Source organism: Anas platyrhynchos, chromosome 2, assembly GCF_047663525.1.
Source record: "Anas platyrhynchos isolate ZD024472 breed Pekin duck chromosome 2, IASCAAS_PekinDuck_T2T, whole genome shotgun sequence".
NCBI classification, from domain to species: Eukaryota; Metazoa; Chordata; class Aves; order Anseriformes; family Anatidae; genus Anas; species Anas platyrhynchos.
The window spans coordinates 45724251-45744476 of NC_092588.1; the positions used below are offsets into that span (position 1 = coordinate 45724251).

The window sequence follows — 20226 nt, forward strand, 5'->3', positions numbered from 1 at the left end:
CATGTTCCTGCTATGTTGTTGTTTTTTCTACCAAAAAAAATTATCTGTTTCCCCTGTTTCCCAAGGTTTTTGTCTGAAGGATTGAATATAGTGAGCCTCACGGTTTCATTTTAGAGCAGGAGGGATTTTTTGGCAGAATATGTGGGGTGGGTGAAAGAGGGTTGTTCCTGTGGTGGGCTAAACTGAACAGAGAATGTGTTTCATAGATTATCCTCTCCAGTCTTGAGAAAAGTGTATGTCACTTCATCCACATGTGTGTCTGCCTGTACACACCCTTCAGACATTGGCCAAATTTCTCAAAAGGCCTGTGGTTGTCTGTCCAGGCAAATAGGAATACCTAAAGTTTGTGGCATCTTTATGAAGAACGTAATGGAAGTCTTCTTTCAGTGCAGAACATAGCACTGCAATGAAACCAAGGTGCTGGGATGAGAGAGGATAACGGAGCCATTTCCTTAATGACAATATTCCATTCATTCGATAATTTCAGGAATAAGCACATGGTTGCAGGAGAAGGTTGTGCCAAGGCGAATTTCAGTGTTGTGATCTTTACTTTCACAAGTGTTTCAGGCACTGGGTGCCGTGAGCTCTCTTACTGAGCAGTCATCACTGCCTTGTGCATACTGGGTCAGAGCAGACACGAAGCCTTCAAAGCCGTAGCAAGTTCTTACCGATGAGGAGCCGATGAGGCCCAAACGCCGGAGTGAATCTTTGTAACTGGCATACAGGTTTTTTGGTTGTTTTATTTCACTTCTTAGTTTGGCTTTGTAAGGAAACACAGTCATGATGTTTGTGTCTCTCACGCTTCAGGTCGCAGTCAGTGGTTTTGAACTCATTAGACACCTTCTGCTGAATTTTGCGTGGCGGAAGAAGGCTCAACTGTACTGATTCTCCTTTACTCTTATCACCTCTCTGCTGCCTTTTCCCCAGACAGCGAGAAAGTATGGTCAGAAGTAGATGATCTTTAAGGAGCTAGACAATCTTTAAAGTCCCTTCTGGCTCAAACTATTCTATGTAAAGGAGTATGAAAGTGAATGGGACTGCAGATTAGGGCAGCAGCTGAAAGAAGGACAGCTATGGAGGCCTGGGGACATTCAAAGGATCGTGGTGGAGATGGTGGCACAGGTTGGTTGTGTGGCTGATGGGAAGAAGCTGAAGGGAGACATGGGCAGCACTCAAGACCTGAGGGGTGGGAGTGGTTGTGGGAGTTTACAGGAAATGGGGACTGCTGTCATTGGGAACAGTAAATAACAAAGGATCATAAATCCTTAGGAAAACGATCCTCATTAGCTGCACTGCTCACCAAGCAACTTTAATGAAATACAGCTGTCACTTCAAACCTTTCAAGTTCAGCATTTTCAGGCACGGAACCAATAATAGATGATACAGCCTTTTTATTCATCCAGGAGCACCGTCAGGCCACGAAGGACTTTTCCAAGGGTCAGTGCTGTGTGGGAGTAGCTTTACCTGTCTTTTTTAATTTTTTAAAAAATATAAGTATTTTTCCTTTCAGTGTAGTTAAATCAATCACTTTACCTACAACATCTTACAGCCTTTTTAGGTTCTTTTGATTTTATTAAATCTCAGAGATCTTTGTTTTTTTACTAAGCTGGGAGACCTTTGTTTTACTATCAGATTGGACATCTACCAAGAAGAGTAGTATTTTTACTGTATTTAGTGTTTGGACTGAAGATAAATGGAAGCCGCATTATTCTGGTTGTCCTCTTTGGTATTTTTCAAGTAAACTGAATGTCAGTGCATCTGGTAAGTAATGGTTTTATTTTGCAGAGACAAGGCAACTGCACAGGGTGTGTCAGAAGTTGCCTAATTCTTCTCAGTTAATGTTCATAATTTGTTCTTGTGTAGATAAGTAAAGTCAAAGCCTTTATGTCCCGACTCTTGTGAGATGCGCATGTATGGTGATAAACACTAGTTTAAAGCACAAGCTTGTCCAAAAAACGCCCACAAACTGTCGATACCAGACATAGCAAAAAGGGGAGACGTGTTCAAAAGTAAATCACAGATTTTTTTTCTTTATTCAGTAAAAGGATTAACTGGAAATATGATTCGTTCCTGGAGCTTAGACGTAGAACCGTGGACATTCTCCTTCAACGTAGCTTCAGTCACAGAAGTGCAGACGTTAAAAACAGAAAAGCCAGCACAGGGAATCCTCTGTTGCTGCAAAACTGAGCAACTCATGGGGCAGCTCGTGGCCAAACACTGCCTGTTGGAGCCCGCTGGAGAGGGCTCTTGGGGCAGCCAAGCCGTGGAGTAACCAGGGCTGGAGGCAGCCCGGGGGTGGTGGAGTCGATGAATAATGCTGAAAAAGTCAGTGTGTTCGAGGCACCGTGACACACAGGGACTGCATTCCTGTCACGTAATGGTAGTCCTCTACCAAGCTCTTACTCTTGGGCAAACCCTGAAAATCAGCAGCAGGGGTTAATGAGATGATCCTACGCGCAGGAGCTACTCTGAGTAAGGCTTAGAAGGACCGGGCCTGTCGGGTGAAAAACGTTGCTTGTCCCAGTAAGTCCAAATCTCACGGCTGTCACGAGAAATGAATCCAAGACGCTGACAGACTAGTGAAGACCGAGAGCAAATTCTGTGCACGTTAAAAATAGCTGAATGTGAAGGGACAGAGCATGCCTCCCAGGCGCGGGGCTAAATCAGGGATGGCAGGAAGTCACACGGCTCCAGACATGTCACCTACCTGCACTTGTCGCTGGCACCACATCACTCCCTGCTCTGCGCCCTGCTCCACACGCAGCCCCCACACCTCCACAGGAGCTTGTGGTTAGTTTGCACTCCTACATCTCAGATCTAATACCACAGTGCTCTCTGCCCCGTTGTGTTTGGTGATGTTTTAAGTAACAGGCCCTGCTGAAAGGGAAGGAGCAGCAGTCCCTCTCCCAGCCTTGGGACCTCTCTCCCAGCTGTATGCTCTACTGGGCTCTACTGGTTGCTGTCTTCAGCTCCACTGTGTTAGGCACTGCTGTTCTTCTTCATCTGAGGAAACTGGACACCCATCTTCTCCTCTGGCTTACGTGACACAGTTTTGGGACATACAACCTCTCTGTCCCATTCATGGAAAGGGGATCTTGGTGTCCATGTTGACATCCAAGTCTTCCCTGTAATTTCAAGCACCCCATTTTCAAAGCGTCACCCCTACATACTCTTAAGTGTATAATTAACTTCTTAAGAGACGTGGGAAAGAAATGCTTAGTGTTCTTTTAGAGGATCCAAAACCCAACCTCTTTTTACCCTAGTAAAGGAAACTTTTACATAGTAAGGGAAATACAAAAGCTCAGATAAAACTGTGGGCATGCTTTTGAGGATTTCCTTGCCATTGTTCTTCCCCATACTTAAGCACTCTCTGGGGGTAGGCTGGAGTCTGAAAACAGCTCAGTTAATCCTTCACCTCACTTCTGATCCATCACATTGGTCCATCACACTTTCTTCCGTGGGGAGCTGCTTTCCTCTTTGCTCGGCTGGGTAATGAAAAGCTGCTCAGCCACAAAAGCACGACTTCTCTTTGTTCCTTCTCTTTTGTCTCTCTGAGCATCTAAAGCCCTGTGCTCCTTAAGACTTCATGTTAACTCTGCTTCTGATGGTTATCTGCCCTTCAAGCCTGACACCCTTACGAAACAATAGAAAAACGTGGGTGTGAGGTGTGATGCCATTACACTGCTCGGAGTTGCTCCATTTAAATGGGAGACCCTGGGGTCTGTGACTTTCTCTGGTGTGAGAGATTTGTAAGCCGCAGTGGTAGACATGGCTCTATTGGAAAGCAGGGCTAGGCAGCCTTCCTGCAATTCACTGCAACTCCTAAAAACGAATAATGGGCACATTCCCTGAATCGTGGTATCAGCAACCCACAGTTTCAGGACCCGAGGCAGAGGAGAAGTTGAGCGACTGCCTTAGTGTCTGGCAGGATGTCCCTGGCATGTTTTTCGCTTGCTGGAGGTTTTAAAGCTCTCTGTGAGGCAGGCATTAAACATACTGAGGTCTGTATTTGCTAATAGCAACAAAGGTTAGCGACTCCAAATAAATCTTTCAGCTTTTCAGGAGTCATCTTGTCAGCTGGTTTATTCTTTAATATTTATATGTTTCTGGCAACTTTTCCAGGTGTGTGAACTTTAGCCGACTCCAAGTAAAGAGGAGTTTGCCTTTGGGACTATGGGACTGACCATAGCGGTGGCTGTTTGTATCCAGTGTTGTCTCCTACAGCAGCAGCATGAACAGTAGCTCGCCAGAGATGAAGTGCAGGCTTACTTCTTTTACACTAATGTACAGCCCTCAGGATTATTCTTTTACCGCTCTTTCAGCCTTTCCAAGTTTGATTTTTTTTTTTTGTTAGCCTGGATTAAATGTATGATGACTTTTATTACTAAATCAGCCTGGCCTTGCAATACTGTAAAACAAAGCCTTTTACCATGTTTTCTGTTTGAACTGGTGAGACTGTAAATTGATATTTTCCAGTTTCAGCCAGAAGTGCTCAATAATTCATATGTTTTACATACAGTCTTGTGGCTCGTTCTGTTCGCACCAGTCTTTGAGATAAGGAAAACCTAATGGCAAGCAGTATTTGGCTGAATGCACGTTTACAGATTAAAAACTAGGAGCTTCAAAAGGCTGATATTAAGAGCCAGGGGTTAGTGTCAACCCTAATGACTCCTGAAGTCACTGCTAGTAGTACTGGGTTATGTGGAAGGACTTTTTTGCTCACAAAACAGTCTCCTAAGTGCTGCCAGTAGTTAGTCTGGTTATTTCAGAGTCTGACTGCTGAACAAAATTGCAATGCATTGTTATTGTAAAGAGACACAAATTAACCACAAGTGAAAGTTTGGAGGCTTTTTGTTTGAGATCGGGTACAATCTTTCTTATTTTTCTGCTCAGTTCTTCAGTAGAGATCTCTGTACGGGCAGAGGTGCTGTAAGCATCCAAAGATGAATCTCTGCAGCAGCTGCTATGGCAGAGGGTGAAACACGGCTCTGTGCCTTCCTCTCCCCAGCCCTCGCTCCCCTCAAGCTGGTGGCATTTGTGGTCATCTCTGGGAAGTGCCTTGCTGTGCTCCTATTTCTTACTGTGATTTAATCAGCGACTGCAGGTTTCAAACCCAGAGACTTCATACCAGATTTGGCAGGAGCAATAATTTCAGGCCCCTCTGTTCCGAACATAAGCAGACAGTGCCACTTACCACTTTTATCCCAACGTGCTGCGATAGCATGTTTTGAAACGGCTTTGGAAGGACTGGATTGTTTCAGCGTCTTCGCGCAGGCTACGTGAGCCTCCGAAACGGAGCGGGGAACGTGGTGACAGCGCCAGTTTGGTGGCAGTGCGTGTGAGCTGCTTGCTGAGAGGGAGGAGGGGGGATTTTATTGGAGTGAAGTGTGTGCTGTGCTGTGCTGTGCTGTGCTGTGCTGTGCTGTGCTGTGCTGTGCTGTGCTGTATTTCGGGGGTATGTGTTGTGTTTGGGGGTGAGGTGGGGATGACTGTCAGGCTTGGGGAGAGGGAGGGAGGGAGGGAAGGACAGGAAGGGAGGGAGCAAGCAGGGAGGCAGAGGGAGGGAGGGGGTCTGGGTGCCTGTGATTGGTACAAGCTCCGCAAAGGCATCTGCCAGCAGGACTTCAGAGGAATGCGAAACCAAATCATTTACAAGTTAAAGATAGACGCAGAAAACACGGCATCCTGAGCCAGGGTTTAAATTCATCCCTCTCCGCCTGGCTCCTCGCAAAGCTCTGGTTGTCAGCTTCCCTCTGCCTCCTCTCAAGACTTAAATACTCCCGTAAAAATCACATAATTCTGGATTCCTTGGAATTACTGAGGTGGCCAAAGAGATCATGGTGCATACCATAGGGTAAGTAGGAAGCTTGCCTTTTTGCCATTTGCTGCCGCGGGGTCTCTGTGCTTGCCTCGTGTTCTCAGAGCTCTCAGCACTTCCTTTAAGGTAGATTTTTAAGTAATGCTTTCCTCGGTGATTTATTTTCCCCTCTTTTCCCGTTGTGGATTGTTTGAACTTTATTCCTCAGTGAAGTGTTAACTCGCAAGGTTTCTTGTCTTGGCGTGCCGAGGGAGTCTTGGGCTTTAATAACCTTCCCGTTACAGTTTTGGGTGCTCTTTGCCTGTCAGCTCAATTTTATCACAACCCTTTGCTCTTCGTGAGTGAGATATGCGTGAAATGCTGCTCATTATCACAAAGCTGAGAAGCAGGTTGTTTTCAGCATTACAGAGGATATAATCAGTATTTGTTTGCTTTTTTCACCATGGTTTCACTCATTTGCTATTTCCTTACGTGTGAGTTTGATCACAACACAGGGCTAATTAAATGTAACTTTTCTGTTTGTTTGTTCCTAGAGCGTGCTTTTACTGGGCTTTCAAACTTTTTATATTTTTTCCATTTTGGCCTTTATGTTTTCTCTCAACAAAGCAATTCCAGTGGTAATTAAAAAATGTATGTGTTCCCCTGGTAGTAATTACTGGAGATGTGAGTTTATGAGCAAGAAGATTCAAGCTGTCATATTCTTTCTAAACTTACCAAAAGTAATTTCAGTATCTAGCAGATTCATCGCCTCATTGATCAATGGTATTTTCAGGGTATTTCCCAAACATTTCTGGTGAAGCTGTGGTGTTCCTTTGACCAAAAGGGTTTATTAAATATCAGCAACTCGGTGGGAAGTCAGCTGTAAAATTTGTTGCATAGCAGGAACTGATACTGTGAGAGTTTCCTCTAAACCCGTGATGTGAGGATTGCCGAAATGGCAGCATCACTTTTATTGCACATTTTGGGCACACATGTTGCATGCTCGTAGCAGAGGAGCTCCAAGCCCTGGTGCCGGTGGCCTCGGTGGCCATTCGCCCAAACATGCCCCGAATTCCTGACGTGTTACTGCTGCCCGTGGCAGCCCTGGGAAGCGGGCGCTGCCAGCGGGTTGCTGAAACACCGAACATTTTTGGCTATAGATATGGGTGGCAAAGAGACTCATCCGATGTCCATCCTTGCCTTGCAAAATATGAGCAATGGAATGAGCTGAAATAGAAACGTTTCCTCAGTTTGAAGGAAAGATGCTGGATCTGGTACATTTTATGGGCTTTATTCCATTTGATCGAGTCCATGCTTGTTGATCAGCTCTCTGCAGTTTTGTAAATATCTGGGTTCATTGGGGTGAGCAGATCTGCCGCGAGTTGTTTCCTGAGTGGTTGAATCTAGGGGATGAAGGAGAGGCAGATGCAGAACTTTTAACATCAATGTGAAGAGCAATTGCAGGAGCATTTAAGCCATTTAAGCCACTTCTCCAATAGCTGATAACAGTTGGGTGTTCTCTTAACTGGTACAAACTAGCTAAACACTTCTGTCCCGTGCTAAATTTCTGGGCCAGCTGGTTCCTAAATTAAGGTATCACTGTAATTATTTGTTTTGGTATCGAAGTGGAAGAAGTTTGAGACAAAATATGTGAGGATGAGTTAAAAATCACAGCGGGGCTTAGCAGAGCTGTGGTTGTTTCTGGCTCGTGCACTGGATTCCTGTGCAGCTTCGGGCAAGCTGAGTTTTCTGATCCCCTGCCGAACGGAAGGGGGTGGGAATACCTTCCTTACCCCTCTGTGTTACGGATGTGGATAGCAGGTCCTCGGGACAGGCATCGCCTCTGCACGGTACAACAGGCATCTGTTTTCAGACGGCATCCCCCTCCCCAGGGCTACAGCAGGAGGAGGGGGGCGGGGGAAGGAGGAATTCACAGATTTGGAAGCGGTTTCACAACACCTTTTATAAGCTTCCTAAACCGAAAAAGAAAAATAGGCTGACATTCAGAGGTGAGCAGAAAATAGAATTAATGTTCCATGGGAAATTCCTGAGTCAGTTCAAAATTAAATTGCATTTCCCTACCGCAGTTTATTGCTTTTTCAGAAGCATTGGTTCAGGAGCATGATGTTCCCATTTCATTATCTGAGACCCTTCTCCCATAATTAAATGTCCAGGAGGCACCAGAGAGCTTTGTCAGAGGGAAACCTGCTTTGTATTGTGGGAAGCGAAGCCACCAGAAAAAAATAAATAAAAAAGAAGAAAAAAAATAGTTCATGGAAAGAAGTGGGCATCTCACCCAGGAGCAGGCATTCCCAGAATAACGGGCTGCATTGCGATGTTGGGTTGGCTTTAAAGAATATGTTCTGGTGTATCAAGCCCACCTGAAATAGCATCTTTCAGTCTGATGGAAATGGGAAATCTTCAGTAAACTGGTATTTTCCTGTAGAAAATGTTGGTGTATTTGATACAGTTTATATATGATAATAGTGTCGTGGGTTTTTTTTCCCCGAAATGGAGAATGCCTGGCCGGCCCCGGTGCGCTGTTAGGGGACGTGGTTCCGTGTGTGCTGGGCAGCGTGTTGGTGTCATGGGGGCCCCCCGCAGCAGGCAGCTGATGAAGGCAGCGAGCAGACCAAACACAGCGAGCACCACGCAGGCCAACAGCTGCAGCAGGGATGCCTCCGGATTTGGGGAGTCGCCTTTGCTGTTGGGGTACTCCCCAGATGCCAGCGTGTTGTCCATCGCTGCCACGTGCCATGCTTTCCTGCCCTGAGGCGATGACTGGTGTCACCTGGGGGCAATCCCTGCTTTATCACAGCTGGTAACAGGTTTGCTCCTCATCCATTACCATTAAGTTGCAAGTGACTTTGCTGCAGGAGTTGAGAAGAAACGTGCTTCCCAAGGTGCGAATGGGTTTGCAGCAATTCTTCCTTTAATACATCCCGTGAGTCTTTCAATGCAAACCGCGGTAAAACCCATGGCAGGGATACACAGATGGGTGCTAAAATCCTTCCTTGCTGGACTCTACAGTTATTCTTCATGGGTCCCTTTTCCTTTCTGTCATCACCACTTTTTCCATTGTAAATCTTTATTTCTAGCCTCATCTTCAAGCTTTTCTCAGTGATCATTCTGCCAAAAATTGGGAAAGAGGAGTGTTGTCAGGAACTGCTTGGTTAAGAGCGTAAGGGCCGTTTCCCCAAGGGCCCCTGAGAAGATGCTGGCATGTTTCTCAGCTCACAAGTACCTAGGAGCAGCTCTCAGTGAAATAATTTCCTTTGGGCCCTGATGAATCTACTCCCTGCGCCAGTCGCTAATTTGTTTTGGCGGAATATGACAGGCGATGCCTAAATACAAGGCACCACGCTACAGAAAGCCTCGATTCTGTAATTTTGTAACTCTGGTATAAAGGACAAAAACACACAAACCCAACCAAATACAATGAAATCACCATGTCCTCTGTAGCCACCTATAACGTCGGAGGCCAGGAGCCCTCACAGCTGCGTTCACTGGGAACCTGTGCAGGTCCTGCACTTGCTATTGATCCTGGCTCCCTGTGCATCAAGCAACAAAGCATTTCCTGAGCTAATTAGTACTGTATGAAGAGACTCTACCTGGAAATACAGCGAGATTTCCCACTAATAGGATGCTTAAAAATGCATCTAATTGCAGCTGTGGTAGTTGAGATAATGCCTAATACCTAATAGCCTGGAGAAAACTACCCTCCCTTCCAGAGGGATGTGGCGGGAGGCCAAGTTTTGGGGTGTCTTTCTTGGGTCTGAACCAATTGTGTGGCCTCTTGCTACGTTTGGCTATAAAACCAGAACTAGGGAAGTGTACGATGAGTAATAGGAGATGGGAAAGTGCTGGGGACGGTGAATCCCTGCTTTTGAATTTATTTGTTGGGGTGACACGACCAGCTGAGCCTAACCTTCCCTGTGGCAAGAGGGTCAGAAGACAGTGTGTCAGCTGCTGTGCATCTTGGCATCATCTCATCTAAAGGTGGGGACAGAAACATTTGCCCAGTTTTGTCAAGTGCTCTCAGGTCAAGGGATGGAAAGTGTTATGTGCTATGTGCTATGCTCCTACCTTCTTTTGTGTCTGTTGTAAGGATGAGGCTATCCTGTGAAATACCTCCCTGTAAATTTCTAAGAACATTTGCACTCAGCAGATCGCAAGAAAAAAAAAAAAAAGAGAGAGAGAAAAATGAATCAGACACACAGAAGTCTGTGAGCAAAGAGGCATTAAAAACAATTTATTGACAACCAGTGACTAGTTCTTTCAAGCACAATTAAAGTAAGCACAGCTAAAGCACAGAAAAGTGTGCTCAGAGCAACATTGTCCTTGAGTACTCATTACCAAACAAGAGCTGCAGATAGAATTAATCTTACCCTTTCCCAACACATTTTTTAAATACACCATTTAACAAGAGCGTAGTTTTATTTGAAAGCATGGCAGAGCAAATGCTTCTCAGCAAAAGAATTATAAGGGATTTTTTTAGCATGGGTGGAACTATCTTTTCCTGAACTTTAGCTTTGAAACTTGCTGAATGCATATATATAATACATTCTGCTTGACTGCAATATCCAGTGTGCAGAATTTCAGGTCAAGCTTAGAGTTTAGCAGAGCAACTGGGAAAAAAAAAAAAAAAAAAAAAAAAAGTAGAAAGTAGTAGAAAGTGGGTGTAAGCAGAGGAAACTTGCTAAAATAATGATGGCAAGAAGCTGTTATGGGAGTCTAGGAGGTAGTAAATGCAATTTCAGTAATCATACAGCTCAATGAATAATTAGGTAGCTGATGATTAAAAAGTATCCATGCAAATATGAGCTCTCCATCCACATCAAATCTGGTGATGTATGCCCAAACAGCATTTAAAGAGCTGGAGTTTTAACTAGCTCTAACTAGTCTAAAGCAGGGAATTTTTGAATAGTTTTCAGGGTTAGGTGAGCTCTTGGCAAGCCGGTGCATTTACGTTGTAAGGCAGATACGTGTCTGTTGAGAGTCGCAGTCACATATGAGAACTCAGTGGTAACTTGGAGTGAATGGACCTAGGCTTTGAGTTATTTAATGTGCATCCACACTGAAGCAGTGTATTCTCTCTGAAAAAAGGCATAAAGTAGATAGGCTGATAATTTCTCAGGCCATTCACCTTTCCCTAGTGGAAATAAATTCTCTGTGTACAAAGCATACTCTGCCCAGGAGATGCCTGCCTTTGCCACAAGCCAACCTTGGAGTCGCCAGCTCTGGCTGTACCTGTGTCACAAGGCACTGGGGCCATCCCTTTTCTGCTTCATGCTGTTGTAGAGAGGAGTGCTTTGGCTTGTTTTTGGCAAAGTCTGTACAGACAGACTCTGGATGGAGCAAAGAAATAGAAGTGGGTATCTCATCCTCGGAAGAAGAAGTCTTCACTTTTTTTTCCACCCTGCCCCTGACAGGTAGAGCAGGAGCAGGTAGGAAGCAGAGAGTTCAAGCACAGAACAGGCTGTTGCAAAAAGGAGGCCATCATCTCTTTTCCATGCCTACAGGCAAACAGAAATGGCTCTGAAGTGAAGTGAAGAAGATGAGGTAAGCCCTAGGAAAATGCTATCCCTGAAATGCACTGTTCGTGGAGGCTGTGGTGTTAGGAATAACTTCAATAAACATGAGCAAAGCGTAGCTGGCTTTATCTCACTGCAGGCGGTGGATTACGTATCTTTTCTACCAGTCTTGTGATTTGCTGATACTGGTGATAATCCTGCACCCAGAATTATTTCCTCACTGCAATATGGGCTTTCTAAATTCCAGTTGGAAAGGTCTCTGTGCAGAGCAGGATGGTTTTTGCTGAGGTGCAAAGGTACTTAATCATCGTATAGTTTCCGCCTTTTGAAATGTTCCATAGGTAAGTAGTTAAGGCATAAACAGCTGGCTTTGCATTTCAGCTCAAATATCATCGTCCTGAAATACTTGGGGACATCACTCTGTCAGCTGGCACTTGACAAGCCATCCTAAATTTGAAACACGTAATTGGATTCGTAGGATGAAATGCGAGTCCTCTTTGAAGTCGTGGGTTTTTATAGGGTGCAGATTTCATGCTGAGGCCCGAGTGGCGTCCACTTGCATGCACTGGGCTTTGCTGTCCTCGGCAGGCTGGCTGCATGCGAGACAGGGCTGCTTGGAGTGGGGTGTAAGAGCACGTAAACTCTGCTGGGGCAAACATTTGCTTGCAGAAGGGGGCCTGGGTGGGTGAGGGAGGGATTACAACAGTACAACAGGCATTACGTCAGGGGAATTAATTACTCTTTCTTTTTTTTTTTTTTTTTCTGTTAATGTCAACAAAACTAATTTACACCATCTGGCCCAAAAGAGAGAGAGACGCTCAGTAAAATGACAGCACCCTTTTGGTTTTTAAAATTTAGTTTGCTGAGACTGCAGGCGTTCTTTATTCTCTTCAGTGTAACTTTTTTTTTTTTTCTCTTTTTCTGTCTTGGGGGGTTCTCACCCAACATATATTTCTTATTTCCAATGCTCTTTAATTTGCATTTAATATTCAGATAGGTATCACTGCAAGTTAAATGTTTTGCTAGCTACTGGTTAATCCCTTCTGTTGAGATATGCGCAGAGAAGTCCCCAGTTGTTGTGAACTGGAATTGTTCCACTGAAAACACTCTGGCTTGGTTTATGCCAGTACTAATTCAGAGCAAGTTCATTGTTCGCACTGTGGGTGCTTCAGATTTAGCGTAGATAGCGAGAAGTTCATCCTCAAATAGAGATCGGACTGATGTAAAAGCTCAGTGCTAATCTCAGGGCTGGGAGTTAAAATTTCCTGCATGGTAACATATTGTTGCATTTCCACATCCACGTTTCTTTGCAGGCTTTTCTCAGCTGTGCAATATTGCACCCTGCGTGTGAATTGCATGCATGTCCCCGAGGCAAGGAAGCACAAAACCCAGAGCTTAGCACCACCAATATATCAGCTGATAATAACCTTCCAGTGTTATTACAGCTAACACTGGAAACGTAATTAAATCAGAATGATCTGAAACTATCATTAGGGGGAAAAGGACAGAAGAAAACAGTTTCACCCTCACAACATCATGTTTTCATTGACCTACTTACAGCAGGGAAGAAAACGTGTCCCTTCCCATTACAGCAGAATAGGTTTGTTCAGCAATTTTAGAGTGCAGCAGCACAGGAGAGGACTGTCTTTTCTAACCACTCCAGGAGGATTTGGCAAGGCACGTAACATTATTTCACACACTTAGTGCTAAGAAGTATAAGTTCCTGTCCGAGCTATACAATTAACCCTGTCAATTCAGCAGAAGGTGCTTGGATTTGGGGGGAAAAAAAAGGGCCTATACTCAGAGGTGAGAGGAAAAGTGTTGTGCCTGGAACTGTGCAGAGGAGCCTTTTACTGGCAAGCACATTTCCATCACCTTCATTCTCCTGGTTCCCAGATGCAAAGGCCCTCCGTCTCCGAGCCCCTCCGTCCCTGCAGGCCAGATGTAGTCCCAGGAGTGCCCATGAGGCACAAAGAGACACCTGAGGGAGATCCCAAGTGCTCCTGCTTCTCCAGATGGGTACCTGGGCAGCCTGCAGAGCTGGGGACGAATGTCACAAGGGGCAGTGGGGACACAGCCCCAGGCCGTGCCCAGCACAGGGCTCTGTGCTGGCTGCGCCCCTCAGCTTCCCTCTTACCCCACAGCTTCCAGCTCGAGGTGTCTAGAGTTTGTTGTCTTGATAAACCATCTTTATTTGAAAATAAACACCTGCAGCTAGCCCTTTTCAGGCCACTCAGGTCACATTCCTCCACAAGGTGCTTTTGCTAATTTGGTATTGTCAGAAGCATTAGTCACTGCCGTAGTGGCTTAATAAGTCGCAGCAGGAGCCAGCTGGTAATTAAACAAATTAAAGGTATCTTAGACATTTTCCTCAAATATTTCATGTGTAGCAAAAATAATTAGAAGCAGAGCATTTCGGCTGTTTAAAGCCATTACATATATGAAAAACATCTTGCCATGTTAGGAAATTATTCATTCATAATGGCCAGCCAGGCCTAATTTTGCTGCTGTCCCAAGATTCATAAATACACACACCAGAGCTGTGAAGTAGGCAGAGCAGATCCTGCTTTTTTTTTTTTTTAACTCTTTATTAGTCATGTTTAACATTCAATGTCTGTCTTCAATGTCTGTTATTAGGAGTGACACAACTTGGTAGGTCTCAGCTGCTCTCTTCTGCACGTAACTTCCTTTCATGCTAGAAATATTCTGAATTAGAGGATTACGTGTGCAAGCTCGTGTGATTGTCTTTTGGAAAGGTGAGATCAGCTTGAAGTTGAAAAGGAGGAGAAAGCTAATATAAATTGTTCTAAACAGCTAAACTGGGCAAGACACCACAGCATGAAGTCAGATGACAATGGGTTTCATAAGTAAAATACCTGAAATGCACAAGCTTGCTGTAACTCCCTTGGTGTTTCCTAGTTTCATCACCAGATGGTGACCAGCAGTTTCAAATTGAGATGCTCTCAGTTACCTGTGCATGATGGCTGAGTGATGGCGCGTTTTGATACGTCTCCCTTCCACGCTGCTTCAGCCCAGTACTCCTTGATCCTCCTGCAGCCTGGCTCCAGGACTAGGCCCCGAGTATCCCAAGCTTTTGACTCTGCTTTTTCTCTGGGGCAGGATATGATCTGAGCGCCCTGAGGCGGAGGAAGCAGGGAACAGAGCAAGCAGTCGGAGGAGCATCATGTCCACGGGTAGGGCGCAGCTAACTGTCTTCTGTGGGAAGCTGTCAGGTACTGGCAGTGGCTTTGAGACACATGATTTACATTTGAGAACTTTCTTGGAGAGGAAAAAAAAAACTATTGAAAATGTGAATGGGTGCTTTTTGATACAATGTGAGTGCAAAGTCTTTGTCAGACATTGACAGAGTTTTTATTCAAGCTTTGAACTTGTGCTACAGATGTGAAGGGCTGTACAATGCAAGGAAAGGCCGAGAAGGATCTGCCCCCATAATACTTTTGCTCTTTGCTTCATTTATTCACCTGTACATTGTTTGACAGAAGAGCACTGGGGATTTCAAAGAATGTGTTTCTGAAGCTTATGAAAGAAACAAAATTCTTTGTGCAATTTCTGTTAAGGTTTTTAGCTTCTTAAGGTCAGACTCGGATGTTTGGAGTGCTTCTCAAACCTTTTGCTAGTACTACACAGAGGGTAGAGGCAGATAAGAGCTCTAAAGTCATTCACACAAGGTTGTTAACAGTGCAGACGTGTTTTGTGCACCCTGAATTCTCTGTTGTTGTTGGACGTGGCTGTTCCTTGGGGTTTTCCTGGTAGTGCTTTGCACTGGCTGTTGTCTCAGCAGTAAAGTTTCACTGTTTTTACTGTGTAACAGTAAAGCATGAAAACACTGGCAGCCCTGAGTCACATAGCATGCGGAGAGATCCTGCTGACCACACTGGGGATGGGTGAGACCAGACTTCTGGGGGTGCAGGCAGAGACACCGTGCCCTGACATGCCCTACCTGCCATCCCACAGCGGCGTGGGCATCCCCCAGCCTGCCTGTGACCACCACAGCAGGTACTTCTTGCAAGTGCTGCCAGCAGTCCTGCTCCTTCAGCTGTCCAGAGCTTGCAGCCTGTTGAATGCTTCCCTTTAAAGTGTCACTGCATCCCACAGAAGACTGTTAAGTGGAAGGAAAATAAATACCAGGAAAAAAACATGAAGGTTTTCTTTCTTCAGTCAGATGGTTGATGCTATTGGGGAAGGTAGGAAGTGTCTTTAACACCTGTCACTCCCTTGCACTGACACTTTTGAATATTTGAAGACAAGTCATGGAGTTGTCTGTTCACCTGGGAATGAAGAAAGACATTCTCCTTTGTTGGCTATTTTTGTTTCTTCTTTCACATTGTACTGCATGTTAGTATTCCTGAAAAAAAAGGGATATACAGAATTCTCAGAGCAATTTGAGTCCTAATAATTTCTCTTTCCTGTAGTTTATATCAGCAAAACAGGATCCTTGTAGCTCTACACTAAAGGAGCACTGTGATATTAGGATATTGCCTTCAAAGCATTGCATGTCAATACAGTTACTGAAAAATAAATTTTGTACAGGTACAATGTTATTTGCTGCATCCCTTTTGTTCTGAACATCTCTATAGTTTTTATTCTAGCCATACAGCATTCTGAAAAATAACTTCCTTCTGGCATGCTTTGTTCTGTGCTCATTGCCTCAGTTGTTTAAGTCAGACTTGGGCTGTTCAGTTTTTACTTCTGTCTGGTATTTGAGAAGCGGTGAGCTAACCTGTGAGATGTGTGAGGACTCTAGGTGACTGAGTAATGCCGCAAAGACTGCTGCTCACTGGTCGATCGCTGCACTTGCGATTTGCTTTCACCAAAATAAATGCCAAAGCCCTGCCGCTGAACATAACGGGTTCAAAACACGGATGGCCAGGCTGGAAACCCGTTTACTTTGTGGTTTGCAGCGCTGTTAGGTGTGACCAGGAATCCCCAGCAGGCTGCAGGGGCAGCAGGAGCAGGGACCCTGCGGGTGACCTGCTGCGAGGCTGGTCCGAGCTCTGCCTGCCGCACGCCTGCAGAGTATTTCTCTAGTATTTTTCTGTAGGCACAATTTCGTCCCCAGTCGCCGCCTCAGTGTCCTCCCTCACTCAAGCAAAGCAACAGGTGGCTAGATCCTGATGTGCCATATCCAGCTTGTTTTGCAGTTGTTTTCTGCTTCTTGTTGATGCGGGGATACAGGCTTGAGGTCATTCCAGCTGCTCCGGTCACTCCTCTGCTCACAGAGGTTGTTTTCACTTGTGTGGCTGCTGTATCTGTGGGATCCCAAACACGATGGGTAAAGATCCGTGCTGACTTCTTGTCATGAGCATCTCCCTGCCTGTGGGAACCCAGGCACGTATATGTATGTATTTTTGAAGCAGTGATTGTGGTGGTACGTGCAAGATGATCTTCTCAGCCTTTTCATTTGAATGTAGACTTCCGCGATTAATTACTATGATGAGAAATTCAGTCCACCCTGTTTGGAATTACATCTGTTTATTCAGGCCATTGTTGAAGCTCATGCTGTTGCTACTCATGCATGATTTTTGCTTCCATGTAAGTTTTATTTTGCTTTGATCTTCTCCTGTAGCGCCCGACATACCTTTAAAAACCACTTCCCCACAAACTGTTATTTGACTGTAATTATAAGAGAACATGCATATGAGTCACAAATGAGAATATTACCCAACTGGATGTTCCTAGAAACAGGAGAGCACTTACGTGCAATACAATACATTAATCATGTATAAGGAGTCAGCTATTAAACTGATTTATTTTTTTTAATACAGTACATTGAGTACAAAGATGTGAAAAGCCTTTTCAGTGAAGATGCTTGTGGGCTTTTGAACGTCTCTCTTTTCTTTAACTTTCATAACTTTCCATCATCACGCTCTTGTCACAGGTTTGAAAAGGAAATAGAAGAGTTCGGGTGACTCCAGGTGAAGTTACCTGGAGCGTGAGTATTGATGTATGTGTGATAAATGCATGTTTTAGTCTCTGTACACATATGAATGGTGTATTTTGGTCCCATACCTACAAGCTTCTCTCTGTAAGGGAACCTTTTTAATCATGGGTAAGGGGGTTGTTTGCTTAGACACACTGCCAGTGCAGGATCCGTGGTCTCTGTAAGGAGATTTCTCAGATGAACTCAGCTCTGATAAGCCGAGTGAGCTATCATTCCTCAGCAAGGCGTTACCCCTCGGTTGGCTTCAGGCTGACATATTTCTAAATGTCACTGATAAACGAAAAAGGAAGGAATGTAGAAAGCTTCAAGCAGCCTTGTTTTGAATTGTTCTTCAGTTCCTTCCTCAGTCCCTTCCCCGTGCTGGTGGGACGTGCTCCACGGCCAGCCATGAGCTGCAGAGCTCAGCCCTGCACAGTGCCCTGTGATGATTCACAGCATTTGGGCAACTGGTGGGGCTGAAAGCAAGTTAGAGCTGCCTTGTACCTGGGCAGCTCAGGGAGGAAGCAGAGAAATTGGGGTTTATTTTAATTGCTGAGAAACCTCTCGCCACTGGGCAGTGGTGCAGGGCACCGCCCTGCTTCCCTGGGCTTTTTACCCTCAGCTCTATGGGTTTGGGGTGGCGAGAGGGCAAGGGAAAGGACCTTGAGGTTACAGCCTGGGTCACTTTAAATTCCTTTATTGGTTTAGGCAAAAAATCGGAAAAGAGAGGTGGTTTGGGGTGTTAATAGCCACTCCTGATAGTTTGGCTTTTAAATAAAGACTGGGGTTTTCCAAATACTTCAGCAAGTGGCAAAAGCAGCAGGAGAGAGCAGATTTAACACTTGGAAATCTTTTATTTAAAGTGCTAAAGTTTGGGTAAAAGATGTTGCAGTTCTCTTTGGAAGAAGAGTCTGTGTAATGAATTGTTGGTTCTAACCTAAATCCCTTCCTCTCTTCCTACAGGAAAACAGAGCAGTTGTGATTCCTGTAGCAGGATTTAGAATGACAGGCATGTTTAAATCTGAGTTTTACTATTGGGATTTGTCTAGTGAAACTTAGCTAAAACCATCCTCCCACTAGCGAATACGATGCCATGAGAGCTTTATAGTTTAAGCCAAGTTTTCTTTGGCTCTCATAGTCGTCCTGGGCCTCATTCTGTGGCGAGAAACCCAGATGGTTTGTGCTCAGTGCTTCCAGATAGATCTGGAGTGACTCCTCTGTTTCTCCCTTTTTTCTCACCCCTCCAGAGAGCAAGGCACTGCACGTGCATGCCCTTCACAGCTTCTCTGATCAAGAAGTGACAGGAGAGGAATTGCATACCCCATTTTCACCAGGCCAGCAGCACTCCTGGATAAACTGCTGGTGTGTGCTGGTGGGACAGGGAGAGGAGGTGGCCTTTGGTGGAGAGCAAAGTGAAGGCACCCCAGGATTGCTCTGTGCTTTAGTCTGCCTCATGAGTTAAACCCCAGAGGAGATCAGACTGTCTGAGGGGTTGAGGAAAAAAGAAAACACCTTTCTGCCACTCAGCTGCCCTCTGTCCTGATGGCTTTTTGGGAAAGGATGCCCATTCATTCATAAATTCATTCATTTTTCACTCGTTAAGTAACCCCTTTTCATGCTCCAGAAATGCAGTAGTGGTAGGGGGTGCATTGCACACATACACGTTCCAGAGCTGTGAATGCAGTATTACTGTTTTTGTCAGATTTTTGGAGATGCTGAGCAGCTGTAACTCTGAATGAAGTCCATGGGAAGCCTACATGGAAATCACACTGTTAACAGCGTAACTCTCTTTACCAAGTCTGTACTGGTTTGCCAGACTCTGCTACTAGCAACCTGGTTATCTTCTATATAAGTAGACTCCTTATCTTTTGTCTTTTACTTATCAAATATTGTACTTGTAATTTATCATTGTTTTATGCTGTCATATACAATTTGTGATCCAGAACAGCAGTAGTTTTTCTGACCCTGTAGAAAATTGACAGGTAGAATTGCTTGGAAAGTAATCTCCACTGGAAATCTTATTACAAGGAAAACTCAACTAGTTATTACAAAATTGACAGTCCTATTCATTCACCTGTCCAGAGCAGCATGGAAGGTCAAATAAACTTTGAACCCTTGGTAAAGAAGTGTCACTTCACGTTAGTGTGACAGGCAGTCTGAAGATGGGATCGCACATTATTAAAGGTAAGAGGTGTAAAGTCCCACTTACAGGTTTAAAAGCAACATCCTATATAAGAATGATTATTGAGTAAGACGTTCACATTATCATCTTCCACATGACAGCTCTATCTGTCTGCAATTCATCACGAAGTAAAGAATTTGTGGTGTTCCAGGAGTTCTCCCGACCTGACAGGAAAACTTTATGGCCTACCTTTATGACCCCAAGAAGTTAAATACATTACTGCACTTCTAAATCCAGTCTTTCCATGCCTGGACTGAAGATACAAAAAAAAATCTGTAATACTCACTATTTATTATACAATGGACACTTAAAAATTCTAAAACTTTTTTTTTGTAGTTCACATACACACACAATCGCGTTGAGCCAGTCTACATGTATAACACATTTCAAGCTGTTTGTTTTTAATTTTTAATTTTAGAGTTAGCGGCAATTTTAAAGGTCAGGCTGTTACACCTCCGCCAGTCTTCACTTTGTGTCACTGTGAGAACTGCAAAGGATAGGCTCAGAATTTGACTTCTAGGTGTGATCTTTTGTGCCCTATGGCTGTTGCTGCATAAACATTTTAAATTCACCTGGCGAATTAGAAGAGGAGACCTCGGTGCTGATCATTCCTGGTGGTCCCACAGATAGACCTGAGGCATGGTGCTGACCATGGAGTCATTGTGTGACTCTGGAAATGCTCTTCTGCTGCCTTGGAAGAGGGTTTTGTTTTCCTCTTTTTTCTCTGAAGGTCATTTTGTTTAAAGCCTGCTCCAGATTTCCGTTTGGCACA

General features: G+C 44.7%; 1 protein-coding gene and 1 long non-coding RNA gene across 36 annotated transcripts in view; one reads left to right on the plus strand and one right to left on the minus strand.

Annotated features, from left to right (window-relative positions):
• Positions 1–20226, plus strand: part of DTNA (dystrobrevin alpha) — a 218689-nt gene that overhangs the window by 38349 nt on the left and 160114 nt on the right. For 19 of the 35 annotated variants that reach the window (XM_072034656.1, XM_072034657.1, XM_072034654.1 and 16 more), the window contains exon 1: positions 5716–5854. The exons of 4 other annotated variants lie outside the window; for them this stretch is intronic. Coding sequence is in view for 6 of the 31 variants with exons in the window: in XM_072034664.1 (XP_071890765.1) it covers positions 5838–5854 (17 nt within the window). In the remaining 25 variants the exon portion in view is untranslated. Of the gene's footprint in view, positions 1–5631; positions 5855–5883; positions 5945–14451; positions 14526–20226 lie in introns of those variants that run through there. 12 more of the 35 variants (XM_027452125.3, XM_072034665.1, XM_027452161.3 and 9 more) reach the window with 6 other exon arrangements.
• On the minus strand, positions 2011–5538 carry LOC140001873 (uncharacterized). Its single transcript, XR_011807526.1, has 2 exons — positions 5195–5538; positions 2011–2416 (listed from the first exon to the last, which is right to left on the minus strand). It is a non-coding gene; the product is annotated as an uncharacterized lncRNA (long non-coding RNA).